The 24,203-nt window shown below is 38.3% G+C and overlaps 1 protein-coding gene across 11 annotated transcripts in view; it reads right to left on the bottom strand.

Moving 5' to 3' along the window:
• The window catches only part of ITSN2 (intersectin 2), a 134,381-nt gene that overhangs the window by 98,574 nt on the left and 11,604 nt on the right, over positions 1 to 24,203 (bottom strand). For all 11 annotated transcript variants that reach the window (XR_011504137.1, XR_011504138.1, XR_011504139.1 and 8 more), the window contains 2 exons: positions 6,864 to 6,927; positions 863 to 955 (listed from right to left, as the gene is read on the bottom strand). Coding sequence is in view for 8 of the 11 variants with exons in the window: in XM_070512520.1 (XP_070368621.1) it covers positions 863 to 955; positions 6,864 to 6,894 (124 nt within the window). In the remaining 3 variants the exon portion in view is untranslated. Of the gene's footprint in view, positions 1 to 862; positions 956 to 6,863; positions 6,928 to 24,203 lie in introns of those variants that run through there.

The following is a 24,203-nucleotide window of genomic DNA, read 5'->3' as shown; positions in this document are numbered from 1 at the left end:
GAGGATGAATACCAAAGTCAGACTGAAAAGTTTCAAAGCCCAGATCAGCACTAACCATCTCTGTGACCTTAGGTAAGTTACAGAACATCTCTAAGTCTCACTTTCACCATCTATAAACATAAACAACAGTAGCTACCTCATAGGCTTGTTGTGAAGGTTAAATGAGATAATGCATTTAGTATAGTATCTCAAATACAGTATAGATTTGATAAATATTAGCTATTATACTTGCTATTACTATAAATAAAGCACTAAGGTGCTTTGGTACAGAAAAAAAAGTATTGTTTATGGAAAAAAATTTAAAAGATACACCTAAATTAATCTTCTTTTGGTTCCGGAGGTCTTTTTGCAAAACAAGGACCAACATCAACAATCAATGCTTGGTACAGCTTCTCAAAGACAGAGAGGTAAATGTTATGGACAGATTCCAGATTATTTTCAAGGAAATGGATTTGATATGTATTTCTACTAGATTATAGTAATACTAATTGTTATACTAGTAATTGGCACAACACATTAAGAGCACATTAATAAATTTGCTTGGAAAAAGCTCTCAATTACCTTAAGAAATAAATTGAAAACTTTCTAGATATAATGTTAAAATGTGAAACCAGAAAATTAAAACTGAAATTCTTGACTATCATTTAGAATCAGGAAAAGATCTTCCATAGGCCAAATCCAAAACAATAAATTAAGATGGTTCCAGGTACAGTAAGAAAGCCACATTTTAAAAAATTCTAGAATTCTGATTGATATGAATTTTATCACTTAATAATACAAATCTGATGGTAGTCAAATTAAAACTAATTCCAAGGCATTACATGAAAAAGAACATAATTCACAAATAAAATATAAACACAACCTGTTATGTAACCTCCTGAGGGTTTGAGGTTATCAAACTGCTTGTCGTGCTTAGTCCGCTCTTCAGAGGTAATAGCCCACATATTTGGCCCTCCTAAAACATAAACGAAAGATAAAGAAATTATAGGGTATATATGAGAATGCTTAAAACACAATTCTAAAAGGTAAATACAGATCACAAATGTCCATTTAATGACAGTACTTAATACCTGAGTAACAAAAGTGTGCTCTATCATAATCATGGAGCACAGACCTAAGGCTTTTCACTCATTCACCCAATTAACACCTATTGAACAATTACTGTATACCACTCACTAGAAATCGGAATCAAGACAAATACTGAAAATAAAAAGATGAATAAAATATTATTCCCATCCGCAAGGAACTCTTATTCTAGAAAACACCTACCAGCATTTACCGTGTTAACCTGTGAAGCACCCTAATCAGAAATATATACAAAAAGCTGAGTTAGAAGCATCAAGGATGAGATTACAGCAAAGGTAAGACTGAGGCAGAGCCTTGAAGCTTGGCTTGAATTTTGCCATGTGAAGAGGTAGGATAAGGGCTTTTTACACTAAAAGGGCATAGCATGGGAAGTCAAGGCACGTGCCAGATGCTGTATGCACACAGAGCAGACTAAGAGCTGAGCATCTTGTGAGTGTGAGAAAAGGTAAGAAATAGGCAGGAGGAATTAACTGGCAAGGGTCTTATATACCATCCTTAAGAGTCTGACCTTTACCCTGGAAGTTATGGGGAGCAATCTAGTACTTTTTAAAATAATCTTCTTAATTTGGAATAATTTTAGATTTACAGAAAAGTTGCAAAGACAGTACAAAGTTCCTGTATGCCCTTCTCCCAATTTCCACTATGTTAACAATTTACAGAACCATACATTTGTCAAAACAAATAAATTAACACTGGTTTCCTACTACTAGCTAACCTAAATATCTCTGCCAGCAGGGCTAGCTAGTAAATCCTAAAAAAACTGGACTCTGGGTGTTGGAGACAGTAGAAATCTTTGTGACTGAAGACACTGTCAATTGAAGCCTCTGGCACAGTGATGTAGCCCCCACCAGGAGGCACCCTTTGAGGTCTGAATGCTTGACCCAGGGAGGCCTGGTGACTCCCTGCCTGATAAATTCCATTTTGGGGTGGGTCAACTTGAATTTCACAACTAACGAGGTGAGAAGGACCCCAAAAGCCTTGCTTGTCAAAGAGAAATGGTATATTCAAGAACACAGACAGCCTGGCCCCAATGGCATCTTGGCCTTACATAAAAAAGTGGCAGCTATCCCTCTGAGAAGAAACTTTATTCCTATTCCACTGTCTGAAGCAAGGCTACTGGATCACTGAGGTCCCCTGAAATTCCTGGACCTAGTTCACTAATGATTCAGAGAAGCTGAAGCTGATAGTGTCCACTGGGCTGCTGTGACTGTTCAGCCTCAGAGCTACGCAGAACCAAAAGGAGACACGGTCATTCTGTTCAGTGGGTAGAACTCAGATTCTCGGGCTGTGCCAAAGGCCCGGCTGCTTGGTTTGCCACTTGGAAAATTACAACTGACAGTTTAAAAACACTCCCTTTGGGGCTACAAACTGAAAACAAATTTTAATTGCTAATTGAATAGTCTGGGTCACTAATATAGCCCATGGTCATGGTCCATTCTCTAATTTAGACTGAAATCAAGCTGCTGATTAAGTCTGACTCTGTTTCTGATGCAGAGGATACCTGTGCATGCCAGACTTGTAATTCCTTTGTGTGTGTGTTTGATTGGGGAGGTCTCATTGCACAGGGCAATTCCCCCTTGGTTCTTGGCAGATTGACTGCATTAGACCTTTGACACCTCTCTCAGGCTACTAGTGGTGCCTCAAACAACTGACACTTTTTCAGGTTACCAATCAGCCCACAATGTCCACACTATTGTACCCTTGAAACTAATCTGTGTCATGTTTTCAGCTTTCTGGACCATTTGCACTATGACACCGATGTATCTATTTTTCTTTACAAAAGTTGCTCAACAATGCAATGATGTCTGATCCTACTTCCATCACTTCCTCCTAGTCCACACTGCTTAAAGTAAAAGTTTGGCCACTGAATGTGCTGTCTACAGAAAGGGATCATCATCACCTCTTAGCTGTTTCCTGGCTAATAATCAGGACTAAAGGGGTGGGGGGTTATAGGGGACACATAGACCTATTGTGGAAATTCAGGATTCTACCCTGACCATTCTTGGACATGATGCATCTTTCTTTCTCCTAACAGCAACTGTGGTCAAGGCCTCTTGGTACCTCCTCCAGGTGGTAGCTCAGCTAAAAAGGGAGCTAGAGGATTCAGTTAATTCTGGTTAGGGTGTACAAAAATGTCCTTGTCCCTCTTGCACCTAACCCTTCTGGATCACTAGAAAACAGTGAAGTTATAGCTAAACGGGACAGCTAGATTTTGCAGTGGTAGAGAACAATAACCAGGCACCTGAGGAGGAAACACCTTAGACTCCAAGAGGCATGGGAGCAGGAGAGGCATTAATGACCTTTTCCCATTTAGAACTGGCTCTGGAGCCTTCTTCTCCAAGGAAAATGCCCTGGTGTGACTCTCCTAAACTGCTGGAAGCACCTTAAATTTAACTGACTGCTGAGTCTGCCATTCCCCAACAGCTGGCTTTGACTTCCATTTGATACTGATCCATACTCAGTCTTAGGCAAGCCCTGTGCACCTGGGCCCTAGCGATGTGGATTTCTCTGTGTTCCTGCCCCTCCACCCTGTAGCATCCAAAGTCTTCCTTGTGTCTGTGGTTGGTCTTGGGAAGGACTTTCCTGCTGCTTCCCCAGTAGTAGTAGGAGCAATACCTTTGCTTGGTATTGGTACAGAATCTTAGGTGCAAAAAGGTTTCCTTGCCCTCCCTCAGTGGTAGAGAGGTTTTTCTTCTACTCTTACCCTAGCAGCAATGTGTCTCTGCCTTTGTCCTGAGGGGAGTCTTTGCTGACCTCCTCCCAGTGGCTTAAGGCTGTTGATTAATAGGAGAAAAGGATGCAGGGAAATGCATGGTATTTTGTGCCTGTTCCCCTACAGCTGCCTGCAACACCGAGGTGGGGACTCTTTCTGGTCTCTTGCACAGTCCCCAGTCTTTCTGGGGAATATCCAGTTGACATCCACATGAAACAGCTTATGAGTAAGAATAAACTCCCCTTGTGTCTGCTGTCCCTAGTTATTCCAGACCGACATGATAGCCCTCACTTGTCTTTTGGTTGTTCATTTAAATTTTAACTGATTTCTGTAACAAATTCTCCACTTTACTTAGAGCACTATTTGCATCCACAGGGTCTGAGGTTGAATTCTGTGGAAAACTGCTCCAACTGCATTGGTGGAATCATGGAAATCCTTCCATTTGCCATTAGTCCTCTGTTCCCCCTGGATTCCAGTCTAAAATTCTAAAAAAGTAATCAAGCTCTAAAAATAAAATGGCATTTTTTTCCTCCTATAGCCAAGAGCTGTTCTGTTCTTTCCCTCCTCCTCTCCTCTTTCAGATTTTGGATACCGCCATTGTCACGGGCTTCAGAACTCCTGACTCATTTAACTAGTCTTCAGTACCTCCACACTTCTGAGGCTGAAACAAGCTACCTTACACAACAATATCAACTGGCAGCAATGTGTATCTGAAGTAGCCTCTTGCCTATCACTTGATGGCTCTTATTCAGGCTCTCTGTATTTACAATTTTATTAAATTTTTGAAAAGCAGAAAGCAAACCTACCATGATGAAAGAAGGCTTTGGCAAAGATGATTCTGCTGGTGCAGAAGACACCAGAAGCAGCATCACAAGTGGTAAAAATAGAATGCACTGATCTTTTTTAGTTCTGTTAAGGAGATGGGAAGTAAAGCATCAAAGAGACTAAGAAAAGAATATCTGTTCAATAGAACTTTCTGAGATGATATAAATGTTCTGTATCTGCATTGTTCAATACAGTAGCCACATGTGGCTTTGAGTACTTGAAATATGGCTGTGTGACTGAGGAACTGAATTTTTTATTTTGTTCAATTTTTGCTAATTTAAATTGAAATAGCCACATGTAGCTAATGGCTACTAGATTAGACAGTGCAGCTCTGTAAGAACCAAAGAAGTCTAAAAAGTCTGTGGTTAATCTCGAGATGAGGAAGTAGACCTGGTAAAATTTGAGGAATATGTCAGAAGGATGTAGACAAACAGCTTGGTCTAGAGCACTCAGAGACAAGTTCCAATAATACTGGGCCCTGAGAAACTTAAACACCATATCCATAGCAGGATTTACTAGAGAAGCAAACACTGCCTTTGAAGGTTTTGTGCTATGCATACATGGATGTTTTCAATAAGATCTTAAACCCTGAATTGGACTTAAAGTAGACATATACAAGATTATCTTAAATCTTAGCTATTCTATAAACTAAGTGGGAGGGTACCACAGTCTATATTTGCTATCGATGCCTCCAAAGTTTTAAAAAATTACTACCTCTATGCCTCTATACTACTCCTAAATTAATTGCCCAACATTTTGGACAATTACTTATCATTGTTTTGTTATTGAACATTTCATTCGTTTCCAATATTATTCTTTTATATATAATGCAATGAGCTACAAAGTGATATATAAATATTTAAGAAATGGAAGAAACAAAATTAAGAAAGAGTGGGCTTGTACTGCTTTCTTTCATCTTCATTTTGTTTATAAACCTGCTTATTAACATGTTGGTTGAAGTTCATGACTAAACTACATGTTTAATGCACACTCTTTTTTATGGGACACAGAAATCCTCAAATTTGGGTAGAGCACACTACTACTACAATTATCACCCTGATTCTAAACTAATGTTTATCACTCATTACGGAAAAAAAATACTTAATTTTTTAAAATTGTCCATGGCATCAAATAATCTTTATAACCTCATACCATTTACACAATAGGAGCAATGCTCACATTAATTCTTAAATAAGAATTCTGAAAAGGCAAAAAATAAAACAACAAAGCCCTTATCTCAAGTCCATCCTTAAATGACAGAATTCTACCACACATTAGAATTTATTTTTACTTTTTATGCAAATAATTCATTTTTCCAAAACCTTTCTAAATCTCAGAAGGCCAATCCTGAGTCTTAAAACTTTAAATATACAACACGCAGTACTTTCATTAACAATGTGCTGATTTGGCCCTATGACAGAATTGCTCTGTGAAGGTGGTGGAATTATTGGTGATTATTTTTTTTAATGTTCTGTAATATTACTGTTCTCAATGTAAATGTTAAAGTATTATTGACTGGACTCTCTATTTCCTTATATTTATAATTATCTAATGAAATTTAGCTCAAAATTAAGAACTCAGCATCTTAAGATTTTAATTTCTTTAGCAATTTAAAAACATAATGCATTTTCTCAATTAATTCTAAATGACAGACAGCAACTTAGTGTTTAAGGGTGGTTAATTTGTACATGGGAAATGAATTAGAACTAGAATCAGAAAAAAGGCTCTAAAAACTTTTTATTATTGAAATTACCTAAACATTTTCTTTAAAAAGTTTCCTATTAAATAATTATGTGTGTAGGCATACATAATCCTTTATAAAAGGAAAACAAACCAATTTTATACGTATATTACTAAATAAATCTTTACTGGCTTGACCAGTTTACAATCATCCCAGGCTATCAAAAATAAAATTCTTATAGCAGTCTGCTTTTTGTCCTCCAGTTTTACGCATCAAACACAATATACCTTTAGGTTATTCTTAACGGCTCAAAGGCAAGCACACATTCCAGATGATACTGCAGAACATGCTTACACTGAATTATGGGATTTACTGCATAATGTTCTAGTGGAAGATATATGCATTATTCTGAAATAAACTATCCAAATATTTTCAACAAGAATACTTTAAGTTTTACATTTATAAGCTTAAGGAAAAATATCTAAGTGAATATTTTATAACCTCTACCAAAAAAAATCCATAACCTCTTTATCTTACTACAAGCACAAAGCGGCTTACCATTCATAACTGTGGGAAACTGAGCCATCATGGTCCTGCGTTTTCCTTGCTAGCTCTCAGCCATCTGCAACATGAAAATATCATGCCATTAATAATACAACAAGGGCAGATCACAGCTTAGTGCACCCTCTAAGCAGTGGGAACATCTGTCCCCTTCAGCTCACACTTCCAACAGAAAACAATGCACAGCTTCTGCTGCTGCTGAAGAGGCAGAATTTACATTTGGGGAAGGGTAGGAGATTTTGCTGGGTAATGATGCTGCCTTTAAAACAGAACCATTTAAAAGAAAAGCAGTCATATGTTTAATAGCAAACAAGAAACTCTTGGCATGAATCAATTTGTTAGAAATTAATTTAAGAAAGAAGAAGATTGTTATAATTAGGCAAGAATTTATTTCAGAGAAATCAACTGTATAAATTAAATGTACAATAACACAGAAATCCATAATACCCTTTTCTTAAAAAAAAATCCCCAAACAAGAAAACTATCCAAAATAAATGTAGCACAGCTGTTTAATCAAGTTCTACAGGTTTATAAAAATAGTTTATAAGTAATTATTAAAACATATACGTTTGGGGCTAGCCCAGTGGTGTAGTGGTTAAAGTTTGGCATGTTCTGCTTTGGCGGCCCAGGGTTTATGGATTGGGATCCCAGACTCAGAGCTACACCACTCATCAGCCATGCTGTGGTGGCAACCCACATATAAAGTAGAAGAAGACTGGCATAGATGTTAGCTCAGGGCTAATCTTCCTCAGCAAAAAGAAAAAGAAAGAAACAAATATATATATATATGTTTGTTTAAACATAACTAAATATGTTGGGGACGTACTCTGGACTGGAAAGAGAAGGGATTTGGAAATTATCAGCTCTGGGTTCTCCCCTCTCTGCTATTTTCCTAGCTGTGACCATGAAAGTTATTTAACCTTTTTGAGTCTCAGATTCCTCATCTGTAAAAATACTTTGCAGGAGTATTTTTTTAAGTATTGAACATAAACTAGTACACTGCCTGGGACATAGTAGGTAAATGGCTTCCTGGGTGTCCAGGAAGGGAGAGTGCAACATAATTTTGAATGAATTCATTATTTTACTATGAATACATTCAAAATTCAAAATTTATTCCATGAATCTCGAGGGTAGGACCAGTTAGGGAGAGTGAAGAACTAGCAAATTTATAGCAATGTACTTAGTAATTAAAGCCACGGGTTACAACATTGAAGGAAAATACTACTATATTAAAAAACTCAGTAGCTCAGCTATTTACCCAAATAATTTAAATATTAATATTTTTAGAAGCCTAAGGAAAAATGTTTGCACAAGCCATTTAAACAAAGAAGGCATAAAGAGTTGCACATCATGGTGAAAGGTGTCACCAGAGGAGCTGGCCAAGAAGTGTTACAAGGTAAACTATCTTAGTGAATTCAGCGTGCCTAAGGAGAAAAATGACTGTAACACTGTAACCACAAAAGTGAGTCACACTCACAAAAAACTGGTATATAAATCCAATTTATTAATTTACAGTGAGAAATTTCACAGCCAAGAGAATAAACTGCAGCTTTTCTTCCCATAATGCAAACTATCACTTAGACTAAATTTTCACCAGGTCACTGTGTGGTGAGCAAAGAGAGTTAATTGTGATTACAGTGCTTAATGGTATCAGGCATCGACACAATTTATCTACACAACAGAGATAAGCAACAGGGCAATAGGGCAACAGTGCTTTGAATGGCGCTGCCCATTCTCCTCTTCCGACCCCCAGGTTTCCCGTATGTTACCACTCTATAGCAACCTCCCTCTCAAAGTGTACACGCTTTCTTTAGATGTCAATAAGCTTTACTGCAATGGAGCCTTAAACCTGTCACCACACTCAGACTTCACCTGTCACTATATTTTTCTTAGGTAGGAGGAAATTTCATCCATGTACAAGTTGGTTTTCTTCACTCTTTTCTCAAAAGGTAATATAAATGCCAGGTATTGGAGTTGTTGATTACACAGAAAAATAATACCTAAACCACAGTGGAGTGGTCAAGAACTCTTAGAGGAGATATTGTGTTAAGCTTTAAAGGGTGAGTAAGAATCAGTTATAACTGTAAGGTTAAGAACCTTGAACTTGAACCTGCAGCTGACAAGGAGTTTTAAAGGAGAGGGACAGAGTCAGATTTCACTTAAGATAAACAATCAGCTGTGAAGAAAAGGCCAGGCCTGAAGCAGAGAGATCAGTTAGGGAAGAGATGAGGACAGTGTCTGGCATCTGACTAGAACAGTGGCAGCAGGAACAGAGACACGGGATGAACTGGAGAAACGATGAAGGGGCTAAGACAGGTGGAACTCAGGGTGGCTTTAAATATGAGGGATTATGGAGTAAAAGGAATCAAAGAGACAACTCCCGGAACTGTAGTTTGTGAGACTAGGTAAATAGTGGCGTCACCAGCTAAAAAAGTTAACACAGAAGGAAGTCTCATAAATCAAGTTATGACTACAACTTCCTCAAATACAGAAATTCTACAAACAAGTAAAACATTTTTACTTCCCCAATTTTAAATTATCGTAAGTAATGTTAAACCAAAAAAAGCTACATGCCTGCCTGCAAAGAAACTACTTACAGATATGTAGTAGCAAGGGCCCCTATTTTATTAGGTCTCTGTAACTGAGAGAGACTAATTTTAAAATGCGGGAGAAAATCCTCCAAAAGCATTACCTACAACGCATTTATAACTACACAAAAGCATGCGAGTCACCAAAGATAGTCTGAAGAAAAAGTATGGACTTAACAAAAGGCAAATAAGGAATAGGATCCCACAGTCACAAAGCCTTAATCAGTAAGATCTAGGTCTAAAATTTACAGATCCTCTTTCTAGAACCTCTGGCTAGTCATCACGTTATTCTGTGGATACAACAGAATACCACATACTAGATGCTCAATAATCACAGGTACAATCCTGAAATAAAACCAAAGAATGAATCAAATAATATAATGGGCAGGGAGAGCAAATCCTTTCAGTGAAGCTGAAGGTACTGGTGTTACAAAACCTTCTTCACCTGGTACATGGGATTTAACCACCCCTGCATATAGGTACCATACTATAACATGTATGTATGTACGCACATCTGAATGACTGCAGTAACATCTGAATATGGTAGCATAATCTGATGGAACTAGTCAGCTTTTAAAGCATAGCATTTCATATCTGTTATGTTTATATCAATTCTCTCTGCCCTCTTGTAGAATAATTACCTCATGCTTCACAATTCTACTAGTCTGCTGGCAGAGTAGTACTTGCAGAGAAATAATTGAAATTTTGAAAAATCCAACAGATACATATTACATTTTTTAAAAACTAAATGTGTTACTTTATGTGATAACAGTTACCATTTACTAAGTGCTTACTATTAATGCAATACACGTCAATTTAATGTTGGTACATTTGTAGGGGAGAAGGAAAACAAGCCAGAGACACCCTCCAAAACACAAGTCTACATCAATCACATACAAAAATTAGGGAGTGCTAATTATTTGTTGCCAACCCTGGTGGTCTAGTGTTTAAGATTCAGTGCTCTCATTGTTGCAGCTCAGGTTTGTTTCCCAGGCAGGAAACCACATCACCCGTCTGTCAGTTGTCATACTGTAGTGGCTGCGTTTGCTGTGATGCTGAAAGCTATGCTACTGGGATTTCAAATACCAGCAGGGTCATTCATCCTGGACAAGTTTCAGCAGAGCTTCCAGACTAAGACCAGGAAGAAGGACCTGGCCACCTATTTCCGAAAAAATTGCCCATGAAAATCCTGTGAATAGCAGCAGAGCATGTCTGATATAGTGCCAGAAGATGAGAGCATGGCACCAAAAAAAAGACCAGGTAGGGTTCTGCTCTGCTGAACACAGGGTCACTAGGAGTTAGAACAGACTCGACAGCACTAACAATTATTTCTTACCTCTTGGTATAACTCTTTGGAAGAAGAAAAAGGTACTGAATATCTCTCCGGTTACATGCCTGATGCCTCTTTCAGGGATGTGTGATTGAAATCAGCATCCCCAAACACCTCTCCCTACTCCTTGGTGGAGCTAACACGTAATAATGAACAATCTTGGCAGTGTGCAGTGATGATATAATTTGAACACTGTGTTAATTACCTATGGTTTTAGAATATTTATGTGGAGATTTTCCTGCTCATTATAAATTAATGAAGAACTGGTACTGTTACCCTTTTAGAAACCAAGAAAATATGTGTGGTAGAAAGCAGGCATAAAACAAAGAAGACTGCTTTCAATTTAACATAATCCAAATGCAATTTGGAGAATGTGGGAAATATATTCATACTAAGGCAGAGAAAAGTAGAAATGCCTGAATAGTAGTAGGAAATTCTTCTTCTATAAAGGGTCAATAAGACCCAGAAGGAAAAAAAAAATTGTAGCCATTGCATGTAAAAAGTAACTCAATTAAGGTTGGGTTTTTTTGTTTGTTTAGAAGTACAGAATTATAGAAGGAAACAATTACAGTAATTATTTAGTCCCAAACCCTCAATTTTCGAGATGGGAAAACCAGGAGACTTGTACAAGCTCACATAGTCAGTAGCAACACTGGTTCTAGAAACCACATCTCTTATGTGCAATGCTCTGTTTTTACGTTTCCCAACTTGCCCGATCATATCACCTGGGACATTCTCTAATTATACAGATTCCCAGGTCCATCCCCAGGAGATTGTGACTCAGTAGGTCATTACATAAATTAGGGCATGAACCTCCTAAAATGGTCCTCCTGTCTTGAGATCCTTCCACAGAGCTACTGGTTTTTTCCAAAACACCCACTAATGCCCCTCTCCTGCTTAAACTCCTCTACGGATTACAAATTAAAGCCTAAACTTCTTAGTTTGAAACAGGGTACCCTTCAGAATCTCACCCCAATCAACTTTACCACATTCTTCTCCAGACACTTCCCCTTGATTCAGGTGTCTTAAGTTCACCAACCTTTTCTTGAAACAGTAATGCCTTTTGGAGACCTCTATTCCTTTGTAAAGAACTGTTCCCTTTGTCACGTACACCACTTTCTTCTCATTCTTTAACTCTCAACTCAAACGTCACCTCTTCTTTGAAAGACTTCTGTCCCCCAGGTAGTCAGTCACTATCTCCCAGGTATGTCCGCAACACCTGTTCATGCCATAATAACTTCATTTATTACACATGATTTCAATTTCACATTTCCCTGTTTGACTTCTTCTGGGCAGAGACCATTTTTATTTACCTCTGTATGCCTAGTGCCTAAACCACATCTTCCAGAGAAAATGCTAAATAAATATTTGCTGGACAAACGAATTGGGTAAATGAATAATATGGTTGAGGTATTAAAAAAAAAAAGGAAGCAAAACAAGGGAAGCATGGAGAGAGGGCAGTGGTGAGTTGAATACATAGAAAAGAGAATGGTGGGGCCGGCCCCACGGCCGAGTGGTTAAGTTTGCCCACTCCGCTTTGGAGGCCCAGGGTTTCACCGGTTCGGATCCTGGGCACAGACATGGTACCATCCATTAGGCCACGCTGAGGTGGCGTCCCATATGCCACAACTAGAAGGACCCACAATTAAAATATACAACTATGTACTGGGGGGATTTGGGGAGAAAAAGTAGGAAAAAAAGAAAAAAAGATTGGCAACAGTTGTTAGCTCAGGTGCCAATCCTTAAAAAAAAAAGAAAAAGAAAATGGTAAGAACGCAGAGCAGGCTCCGAACTTCTTCCTTGAAACCCTGAAGGCACCAGAGCTGTGAATTTTAGACCAAATTATCATGTGCAACATGGTCCTTCTGTAACTTTTTTTCCTTTTAAGTATACTTTTAGAGATAAAGGTTATTTCCCATTGTATTCTGAAGACTTTATATTGGGATGAGGAGGAAGGCTTGAGTTCTTCAATTATACTTTGAATCATACTGGTTAAGTATTGGTTAGTTTAAATAAATCTGACTGAAGGTCTGACATTCAAAAGCAAGATAATCAAGTTCCTGAAGGCGTATCTTATAAAACTTTCTCCAGTGCCTCCTCCACTCCACAGCCTATATACACAGAGCCAACTCTCCAAACTTGCTGATTAGTTGGGAAAAATGCTCCTTCCTCATCTGATTCCCAAGGAGATCAAGGTCAACTCTATGAGAGAATGACTGGGGCAAAATTATCTACTTCTTTACAGTTTCTGCAGTAAGACGAAATTTACAGAGCACATATATTCTCCACATCTGTTCCCCATCTATCCATTCATTCTTTCTTTCATTCGTCCATTTATTTATTCATCAAACATGAATTGTCGCTATAATAAAAGGATTTGAAGAATGCTATGAGAACCCAGAAGACAGAAGTAACACTACTTGGGAGGTAAATCTAAATATGGTATATATTACAAAGGAGGTAATATTTGTTTAACAATTATCAAGGGGCCAGGCCCGTGGCATAGTGGTTAAGTTCATACTCTCCGCTTTGGTAGCCTGGGGTTTCCAGATTCAGACCCCAGGCATGGACCTAGCACCGCTCACCAAGCCACACTATGGCAACATCCCACATGAAATAGAGGAAGATTGGCACAGATGTTAGCTCAGCGACAATCTTCCTTACACACACACAAGTTAAAAAAAAAAAAAAAAAGAACTATCTAACATGAGGTCAGTGGCAAAGTAAGTGGATTCCATGTGTCCTCGGAGTGAAAGACACTGTACTGGTGTGGGATAGGCACTGTTACAAAAAAAGGAAAAGTATCTGAACCTAAGGACAGGACTGGTTAAAAGAAGGAAAGTACACCAGCCAGTACAACTGTAGACTTTCCCTATTCAAAGACAGTGTGATTTGAGAGTGATGTGGTTTCAAAGAACTCGCTTAATCTTAAGCGCTAAAAAAAGAACTTAAAAAAAACAGTATTTTCAAATTGTGCTCCGTGGAGTTCTAGAAATTTCAAGGAGATACAAGGGAGGTGGAGTAGAGAGAAGGAATGAAGGGCTGGGAGAGGATACCAACTTCAGTGAAAGTAGCTCTGTTTTTGTTTTCATATTGAGGCTTCTCTATAAGATTTTATCCGGTGATTTTTTAAAAGAGTTAACATACTGAATTCCATCTCCATTTTAGAAACAATTAAAGAAAAACCAGAGAGATGAAGTAACTTGCCAGGATCACACAATTTAAGGAAAAAAGTATGTCATGTTATTGATTGTGAATTTTGCTGTGCAAGTCAGAGAGAGCTGGCATTTAAAACATGATACATGTTCAGATGTGGTAGTTACCAGGGACCGGGAATAGTTGCCATCCTGTCCATGAATGACATTATCCAGGGAAAGCATATATCAGACACAAGAGAAGAACCTGGTCTTTTAAGGGCATAAGAAGAGAATTCTAACAAACAGCATAGGAACTGAACTGGATTTGTATGTCTTGAGACAGGACACCAGTTATGAAGTGACTGGCATACTCCAGGTGGTAAGAATTTGAACTTGGGCAATAGAGAAGAGGTATTTCAGAGGTAGACTAGACAAGATTTTCTGATCAACTAAATGTAGAAGATGAAAGAAAAGCATCACAGACGAGTTTCTTTCGTAGATGGTTGTAGAATGGTAATACTAACCAAGACAGAAGCTCTAAGAAAGTAGGGATTTGGACAGTAGATTTAGGGGGTGAGGAACAAAATGTTCAGTTTTGGGCATACTGACAAAGACATCCAGGCGGAGACGTCTAAGAGACAGCAAGAATTCTGTTCAAGCTAGGGACCCAGATTTGGAGTCATCGGCAACTGGGTATAGTTCTAATCACGTCAGTGAATGACACTGATGTTATCCTCGGAAAGCCTGTACAGGAAACGAGAAGAACAATCAGAAGAGAATTTGAGAAAAAGGAGACAAATCAGGATATAAAGAAAAGAGTTTCAAGGAGATGGATGGTCATAACCGCCAAATGTCACAGAAGTCAAGACTAAGCCATCAGTTTTGGCAATCTGCTGTGAGTGCAGTTCCCGTACAGTGAACTGGCTGTAAAAGTCAAACTGAAGTAGATTAGGCAGTAAATGGGAGGTGAAGTGTAGGTGACTCAAGAAGTATGTTGTTAAGGGAAAGGGAAGAAAGGGTGAAAGGAGAGATAAGAGGCTTTAAGAAAGAGGCAAGGTTATAAGGCTTTACTTTTTAGATAGAGAACAAAACTATTTTTAGAGAAAGAGGGAGAGATTTAATTCCCAAAAAGGAGAAGGAAAGGTTACCTAATGAAAGTTAGGGTCCAGAGAAAGTAGAGATCGACAGCTCTGAAGTATAAAGTTAGAACCTGGAACAGACATTTCTGGCTCCGAGAATAAAGGACAGGAAAGGCAGTAAAGATGAATAAAAATATACCTAAGTTTGGAAGCAGATGAAAAAGAAGTTGAGAAGGTACAGCTTGTCTTTGCAACCCTTCTTTCTCTCTTTTCTTTGGGTCCAGACAACAGTCCAAAGGGCAAGGCTGAAAACAGACTCTTTGATCTCCTGGGCCCCAGGTGTCTAAGCACAAATTTCTCTCCTCTTCAAGCCAAAAAAGAGAAGGTCACATGCAAATCAGTTCCCAAGAATCAACCAGACCTGTGCATTGCAGCTTGTGTTCAAATTAATTTATGCCTTACACATCAAAACACATCCTGAATGAATATGGGAAAAAACATTCTAGGCAGAAGTAACAGCATGTGCAAAAGCAGAGTAAAGAGTGTGGTCTGGGAAAACAGGGGGCAGCTTATTCACATGAAATAGCGAAAAGCTAATAACAATGCAAGGAACTACAACAATAGCTGTAAAAATAAGTATTATATTAATACCTAGCTGATACAAATGTAAGTTCGCACAACAACCTTTCTGGAAAGGAATTTGGAAATGTATTTATATCCTGTCTTATTCCAAAAAGAATTAAAGCTCCTACAAAAATACAAAAACATTAAATTAAAAAGTAGATGGATTGGGGCCGGCCCAGTGGCACAGTGGTTAAGTGCACACACTCCGCTTCAGTGGCCCGGGGTTCACCGGTTTGGATCCCGGGTGCGGACATGGCATCACTTGGCAAGCCATGCTGTGGTAGGCGTCCCACATGTAAAGCAGAGGAAGATGGGCACGGATGTTAGCTCAGGGCCAGCATTCCTCAGCAAAAAGAGGAAGATTGGCAGCAGATGTTAGCTCAGGGCTCATCTTCCAAAAAAAACAAAAGTAGATGGATAAATGAAGGCAAAGAGTAAGTCATCACTGTACTTTCAACTTTTGCATATGTTTGATATTTTTCATAATAAAAGTTGAAAAGAAAACTAGCTTTGATGTTCACGCATCTGACTTGACCATTGTGTCACCTTCTTCATCGTCATTCCCTACAATCATTAGAGTAATTCCTTGCTGGCTTTAATACCTGGCTCACTATCCCCTCTCCAACATTATCCCCATAATGATTCTTGGTGATGTAATATCCACATAGATGATTCTGCCCATTTCCTGGCCTCTAAATCTTCAACCTCCTGTGTTCCAAAAATCTTATCTTCCATCTTATCTTAGTCATCTACTCCCAGGTTATACCCTAGGCCTTATTATTACCAATAACTGTACTCCTCTGTAATCCATTTCAAGCCTCCCACTCTCCCTTCACCAGCTCGTATGTCAACAGTCCACTCTCTCTAGTTCCCTGACTCCAATAATTCTTAAACTCTACCAGGACTTACAAACTATTGGTCTTATCAACTTTTCACTGTCCCTCATTCTTCCTTATATCCCCACATCCCCTTCCTTATGTCCTAATATCTCTCCTTACCCAAATTAAATATCACAGTCCACCATGGTAAGTAATTCTTGTACACACCCTCAACTTCACTCTCCTCTCTCCATGTATACTACACATCAGGGAAAATCCCAATCCTGACTAAATTCGACTCTCTATACTTATTCCATGACTCTATAAATGAAGTTCCTGACTGGTCTCACTTTACATTCTTGACCACTAAGTCAACTGGACCCCAAGTACCACATGACAAGTCCATGTTTCCTTAATCCATTTGCTCTCCCCCTCTCCTAGATGACCATTTCACATTTCTCTTTTTCCATCTCCCAGACTTGTAATATATGCTGTAAATGCTTTTCATCCAGCTTGTTGCATTTCAATTTTAAGGCATCTTTTATTATACCAACTTCTTTATTTTTATACCAAAATTTGTCCATCTTCTCTTTTACGTCTGTTGAGTATCCTATCACACTAAGAAAGGCCTGTCTCATACCAGGTCTCATATCAGAAAACTATCCTATATTTTCTTCTCGTACCTATATGATTTAAGTGGGTTTTTTTTAACTTATACATTTGATCTACCTGGATTTTTATTTCGGAATGGAGAGAAAGATGCTAGTCTAAATTGTTTTCTGCACTCTTCTACCACCATCACCACTTACAATGTCTAGCACCTTTTCTGAGACCAATTATGGAATAATTCAGCTTTTCCCAACTGATCTAAAATGCATCTCTTTTCTTATAAACTAAGTTTACCCATAAGCCTAGATTTATTTCTGTTCTGTGGGTCTTTCTGTGTACTCCTGTCTTAAGAGTTCTAATTACCATATGTTAGAATATTCAAACCTCTATCTCCCACTATCATATTTTTTTCAGAATTTTCCCATCTATTCTTAGATGCTTATTTTCCCACTAAACCTAAGAATCATTTGTTACATTTCAGAAAAATTACTGTTGAATTTTGTGTGGAACAGTATTGTATTAATGGATCAGTTTAAACAGAACTAACATTTGTACAATATTGGCTTTTCTTATCCAAGAACATTTGTTCAGGCCGGCCCTGTGGCCAAGTGGTTAAGTTTGGCATGCTCCACTTTGGTGGCCCAGGTTAGCAGGTTCGGATCCCAAGCACAGACCTACACCACTCATCAGCCATGCTGTGGCAGCAACCCACATATAAAATAGAGGAAGACTGGCACAGATATTAGCTCAGGGCTAATCTTCCTCAGGCAAAAAAAAGAGGAAGACTGGCAACAGATATTAGCTCAGGACTAATCTTTCTCAGCAACAAAAAAAAAGAACATCTATCCAATTATTCTTTTTGCATCTTTCAGTAGAGTCCTGGTCCTATCTCATTTACTTCTAGGTACTTTATGGTTATAGTTTAAATGATATATTAATTTTATATATTTTAGGAATACAAGAAATATTCATTTTGGTAAATTTATATGGTAATGGACATGTGTGGTTGATTTGCCTGCCCAGTCCATGGCTGTTTGTCTCACAACAAAACATCAGACAAATTCCAATAGAGGAGCATCCTACAATAATACCTAACCAGCACCACTCAAAACTGTCAGTCATCAAAAACAAGGAAAGTCTGAGTAACCATCACAACCAAGAGGAGCCTAAGGAGCCAGGACAATTAAACGTAATGTGGCATCCTAGATGAAATCCTGAAACAAAAAAAAGACATTAGGTACAAACTAAGCAACACTGAATAGAGCATGGACTTCAGTTAACAATAACGTATAATATTGATTCATTAATTGTAACAAATGTATCACACTTCATACTAATGTAAGATGTTAACAGGGGAAACTGGGTGGAGGGGTAGATGGGAAACTCTGTACTAACTGTTCAATTTGACAAATAAAAATGGCAAGCAATAGGATATATTGGAGTATATGAGGAAGCCATTTTGTGTAAACCTAATGCGGCCTGACCTTGTCTTTCCAAAAGGGCCTGACCGAGGCCGTTGAGCGTGCATTGTATATCTGCTTTAGATATTCCCTATGGCAAGAGAAAAGGCCCTTGAGCTAAAGGTGCAACTTCCCTCCCCCTCCCAAAGTTGGCATTTCTTTAAGGATTAAGCATCTTTCCTTACGCTAGAAACTGATTGCTGCGCTCACCTGTGACCACCCAGCTCAAGACAATAGACTTACCTCCTGCTACGCCTTCCAAGATAGCAGACCCACTACCTGCTGTGTCCATCAACTGCTGTGCCAACACGGCAGTCTTGTGACTATTGTGGGAGGGACATGTCAATCATATGTGAAACCTCCTGTATGGGGGTATATAACCACTCTGTATACCTCACTTCTTTGGTGCCCTTTCTTCCTTTGGGAAGAAAGGCCCCAGGCCATGGTCCTCAGATTTCAGCTCAGAATAAACTCACCCAAATTTTCATTTATAGATTGGTTATGGATTATTTTCGTTGACAAATTTTTCTGTAAATTTAAAATTGTTCAAAAAAATAAACTATATCAGAGGTTGGCCCCATGGCCTAGTGGTTAAGTTCAGCACGCTCTGCCTCAGCAGACCTGGTTCAGGTCCCAGGTACAGACCCACACCACTTGTTAGTGACCATGTTGTGGCGGTGACCCACATACAAAATAGAGGAAGACTGGAGACAGATGATAGCTCAGGGCCAATCTTCTTCACCAAAAAAAATAAAGTATATCAATTTTTTTTAAAAAGGTAAATACCACAGAAGTAGAAAGTTTAAGGCAGAGTAAAGGTAAAACATGTACCTCTAAATCTGGCAGCATTCATCCAAACAAAATACCCACTTGGACCATTTATAGAACTTTGTCTTATGAAAATAATCCAGTGAAGGAAAATAGAATGCAAAGATGCATACCACAGTGTCATAACTATTAGAAAACATACAAATAAGATAATTTATCCAATAGAGAAAAGAACAAGAAAATAAAGTTATATTCATTCAGAACACCATGCACCTATTACAAATGATAATTTGAAGGCTACAGTAGATAGGTAATGTTTACGATATAATGTAAATTTTTAAAAAAATACAATGTAAATATCGGATGCAAATATTCAAAATTACATATGCACAGGTCAAGGATTAGAAGCAAACATCTTGAGGCGGAAGAAACTTATCTTTGTGAATCCAGCACCCAACAGAGTTTGGCAGAGTAAATGTTCAATATGTATTTGCTGAATAACAATATTCACCACAATTTTATTTATAATAGCAAAAGACTTGAAACAACCTAAACATCTGAAAACAAGAATGTGGTTAACAAATCAAAGTCTACATACTAGATAAAATACAGCCATTAAACTTATGAAAATTATGAAGCAACATAGAAAAAAAAATCTTCCATGTACTGAGTAGACAAAAATCTACACTATGATCACAACTCTGTAAAAATGATATATATATACACAAATATATACACACATATATGTATGTATCTGATTAAAAAGCATTCATATGCTAAAAATAGTTGACTTAGCTGGAAAGACTGTAAGTGAATTTTTTTTTCTCTTCTTTATTTTCCAAGTTTTGTTGTTGTTGCCATTTGGGATTTTTTATCTCATATGAACTACATATACCAAAATGTCAAGCAATTAAAAACAGACAGACAAATATTAAGACCTCAGTAATTCAATAAACAGAAGTTTACGGTAGACTTACAACTTGCTTGTCAAAAACCAGGAATGCCATCTCTGGGGTATTTTCTCTGACATAAACCAGTTCTCCAATTCTCCAACACCAACTGGGTGTCCAACAATTCATTTCAATTCCGACACTAACTACCTGGAGTTATCACTGTCCCTACAGTTTAAAGCCTCAGTCCCACAAGAATGCCCCAATTTCAGACACTGGTGACAGTCCTGGGCCATCTTCTGACCAGGCTATAAATTGAGGGTTCCCATGACCCCCTCCTCAGGTTTGATAATTTACTAGAAAAGCTCACAGAACTAAGGAAAACAGTTAACTTACATTTACAGCTTTACTATAAAGTACACAACTCAGGAACAGCTAAATGGAAGAGATGCATATGGCACTGTATGGGGAGGCAGGGCGTGCAGCTTCCACGCCCTCTTCAGTTGTGCCACCCACCCAGCACCTTAATGTATTCACCAAGCTGGAAGCTCTCTGAATCTCACTGTTCTAGAGTTTTTATGGAGTTCAATTCTCCAGCACCCCCTACCCCTTTCTGGAGGCCAGTGGGTGGAGCTGAAAGTTCCAACCCTCTAATTTCCCTGGTCTTTCTAGTTGTCCAGCCTCATCCTGAGGCTCTCTAGGCTACCCTAGGCTACCCTAAGTCACTTTATTAGCATAAACTCAGGTGTGGTAGAAAAGAACTCATTATAAGTAGCAGGACACCTCTCACTCAGGAAATTCCAAAGGTTTTAGGAGCTCTGTGCCAGGAACCAGGGACAAAGAACAAATATACTTTTGTATTGTCAAATTAATAAACAGAAAGCTCATTAAATTGGAGTAGGGAGATCCAAAGTGGGAGCTCTCATGCCCTATGTCCATAGCAGAGCCCAAAAGGAAGAAGAAAGACTTCCTCTTCTTGAAGGGCAAGAAGTTCAGCCAATGAGAGGCCATCACAATTCCACCAATGAAAAGCTACTAGACATCCACCTCTCAATTCCTCCAACGGGCTCCTTGTTCACAATAGCCCTCCCAACTTTCTCTTCCCCTCTATAAAAGAGTTTCTCCCCCCTTGCTGCTGGGGTCCTTGCACACAGCTCACCATGGCTGCAGACCCAGGATTGCAATTCTTTGCTGATCTCCAATAAACCCATTTTTGCTGGAGAAATAACAGGCTATCTATTTAAGATCAATAGTATTATACCATGCCATCTTTTAACCCAATAGTCAATATTACCCAGAGTCTTGCCCTTGTCAATTTTTTAGTCTACTATGAACAATGTTCAATAACAAATCTATTTTACCAAAAATATTAAACTGAGATGACCAATCATGAGATGACCAGCCATGCTATATCCAGTACTATCCACTCCTCACCACACTACCACAGAGGCCTAAAGAGACTGGTATCTAAACTGATGCCACACCCCAGCCTGCAAGGGACCAGCTTCCATTTGTGACTGACAGTTTCCCATCTCAACCAAAACATGAACAGAATAAGAGAGCAAAGGAAAGAAAATCAAACTAGTAGCCAATGGACAAAGGAGCATTCATCCATTGCCTACTGTAAGTAAAGCATGCCATCACTGTAGCAAAAAATAATGCTCTTACATAGAACACTCCAATCATCTGAGAAAGTGAATATAAAATAATAAATGTGCAATGAGGATTTTTAAAAGCAAACTCCAAGATCTGACAGGGAGAAAAATTACCAGGAAAGAACAAAATAGAGATATTCTGACATGAATTTAGTCACACTAAAACCAACAGTGTATCCAGAAAATATCTGTCACTGAACAGCAACACCTAACCAAAGCAAGGTCTCTCTTCCCCCAAACACCTCAAGTCACAAACTTACAAATACTCTTCACCAATCTGAATTCTTTAATTTTGAGAGTTAATTCTTTAAATTGAGATTTAAAAATTTAAAAGATACCGGAGTGGGAAAGAGTCCTTCCAATTATGTAATCCATTCATTCTCAAACTATGGTAACCATGGCCCACCTAAGTGGGACAAGAGATCCAATCTACCCATCTGCTCCCATTTTTCAGTAGAAAAATAACTCCATGATGAAGAATTAGAGTAATGTATATCAACTACACTTCAATAAACAATTTTTAAAAATAATTATAGAATGCAACAATTACACAACAGCAAAATGGTCAACAAAATTACATCTAACATTAATTCTAAAATTACATTAATTCAAGAATAGCAGCGCTTGGAACCACATCAAACTCAAAACAAAAATGATGCACTGAAAATAGTATCCATCTGAGCGTGAGTGCGCATAGTAGGAATTTTTAAATGCTGCCAAAGCATTGTATAGCTAAAGGATTTCTTACAGGAAAACTAAATTAGATCCCTCAGTAAGATCTAGAAATTGTCTAATTTTAGTTTATGAACAGGAAATTTCAGTAACACTTAATAACTCACATTATCAGTAAGTAGACCATACTATTACATAAAATTCAAAGACTATGGGAATGGAACAGCAACAGCCCCTCAGAACTGAGGAAATGACTTCCATTTTGGTTTCATTCATCAGGAAAAGCTTCCTGACCTAGCAGGTGTCTTGATACCATACTAGGGAAGCAGCAATCTAACCCAATAATTTTCAACCATTTTTCCACTGTGATTCTATGTAACAGCTCACCAATCTAATTTCCTAAATTGGATTCCTCATACATTGCTGGCAGGAATGTAAAATGGTTTAGCTGCTTTGGAAAACACTTTCGCAGTTCCTCAAAACGCTAAACATAGGTTCCCTTATAACTCAGCAATTCCACCCCTAGGTATGAGACCAAGAGAAGTGAAAACATAAACCTATGCCCACACAAAAACTTGTACACAAACACTCACAGCAGCATTATTCATAACAGTCAAAAAGTGGAAACAACCCAAATATCCGTCAATTGATGAATGGATAAACAAAATCCATATAGTACAATATTATTTGGCCATAAGAAGGAATGAATTACTGATATATGCTACAACATGGATGCACCTTAAAAACATTATGGTAAGTGAAAGAAGCCAGTCACAAAGACCATATATTGTATGTCCTCATATATATGAAATGTCCAGAATAGGCAAATTCAGAGACAGAAAGATTAGTGGTTGCCTAGAGCTAGCAGTGTTGGTGGGAAATGGAGAGTGGCTGCTAATGTGTATACGGGTTTCTTTCTGAAATGATAAAAATGTTCTGAAGTTAGATAGTGGTGATGGTTGCACAATTCTGTGAATATATTAAAAACCACAAAACTGTAAACTTTAAAAGAGTGAATTTTATGGTATATGAATTGTATCTCAATAAAGCTGTTATGAAAAAATCTTATCTCCTTCATATAGCATACAAAATGTTTTAGGGTCTATCCTTTATCTACTTTTCCAGCATTGGAATACCTTCTCCCTCCCCCTCCACTCCATCTTATTCCTATGCCCCCCTCTCTGAACCTGTGGAATTACCCACCTTCTCAACGACACACCCACTTAGAGCTTTCTTTGCCTCAGAATTCCCCTTTCATCTTGTATATATCTCCATTAAACTACATGCCACCTAGTTGTAACTTTTGTTCTCATGCCTGCCCACCTCTGTTACACTGTGAGTTCCTGTGAATGTCTCTTCATCTTCATATACCTAGTGCCCAGCAGTCAGCCAAGGACTAAAATATCCTTTACTAAACACAAACCCTTGGACTCTGAGAGATAGCATTCTTTCAACTGCACTGAGGACAAGCAGGCTAATAGACCAGAACTTGAATTTTGAAAACAGATCAACCAACTTGAGTCCAAATCCCAGTATAGTCACTCCTTAGCTTTGTGGACTTCCATAAGACAGGGCTTCAATTTCCTAACCTACAAATGCAGATAACTGTACCTAAATGCCAGACTGTTTTAAGGCTTAGATATCACATCTGTAAAGCATCTGGCACATAGAAGGTGCTCATAAATGATAGCTATTACTACTGTTATT

This window comes from Equus asinus, chromosome 6 (assembly GCF_041296235.1).
Source record: "Equus asinus isolate D_3611 breed Donkey chromosome 6, EquAss-T2T_v2, whole genome shotgun sequence".
Lineage (NCBI taxonomy): Eukaryota > Metazoa > Chordata > Mammalia > Perissodactyla > Equidae > Equus > Equus asinus.
The sequence above is the reverse complement of the archived record's forward strand: the minus strand, read 5'-3'. Positions and strand labels throughout refer to the sequence as shown.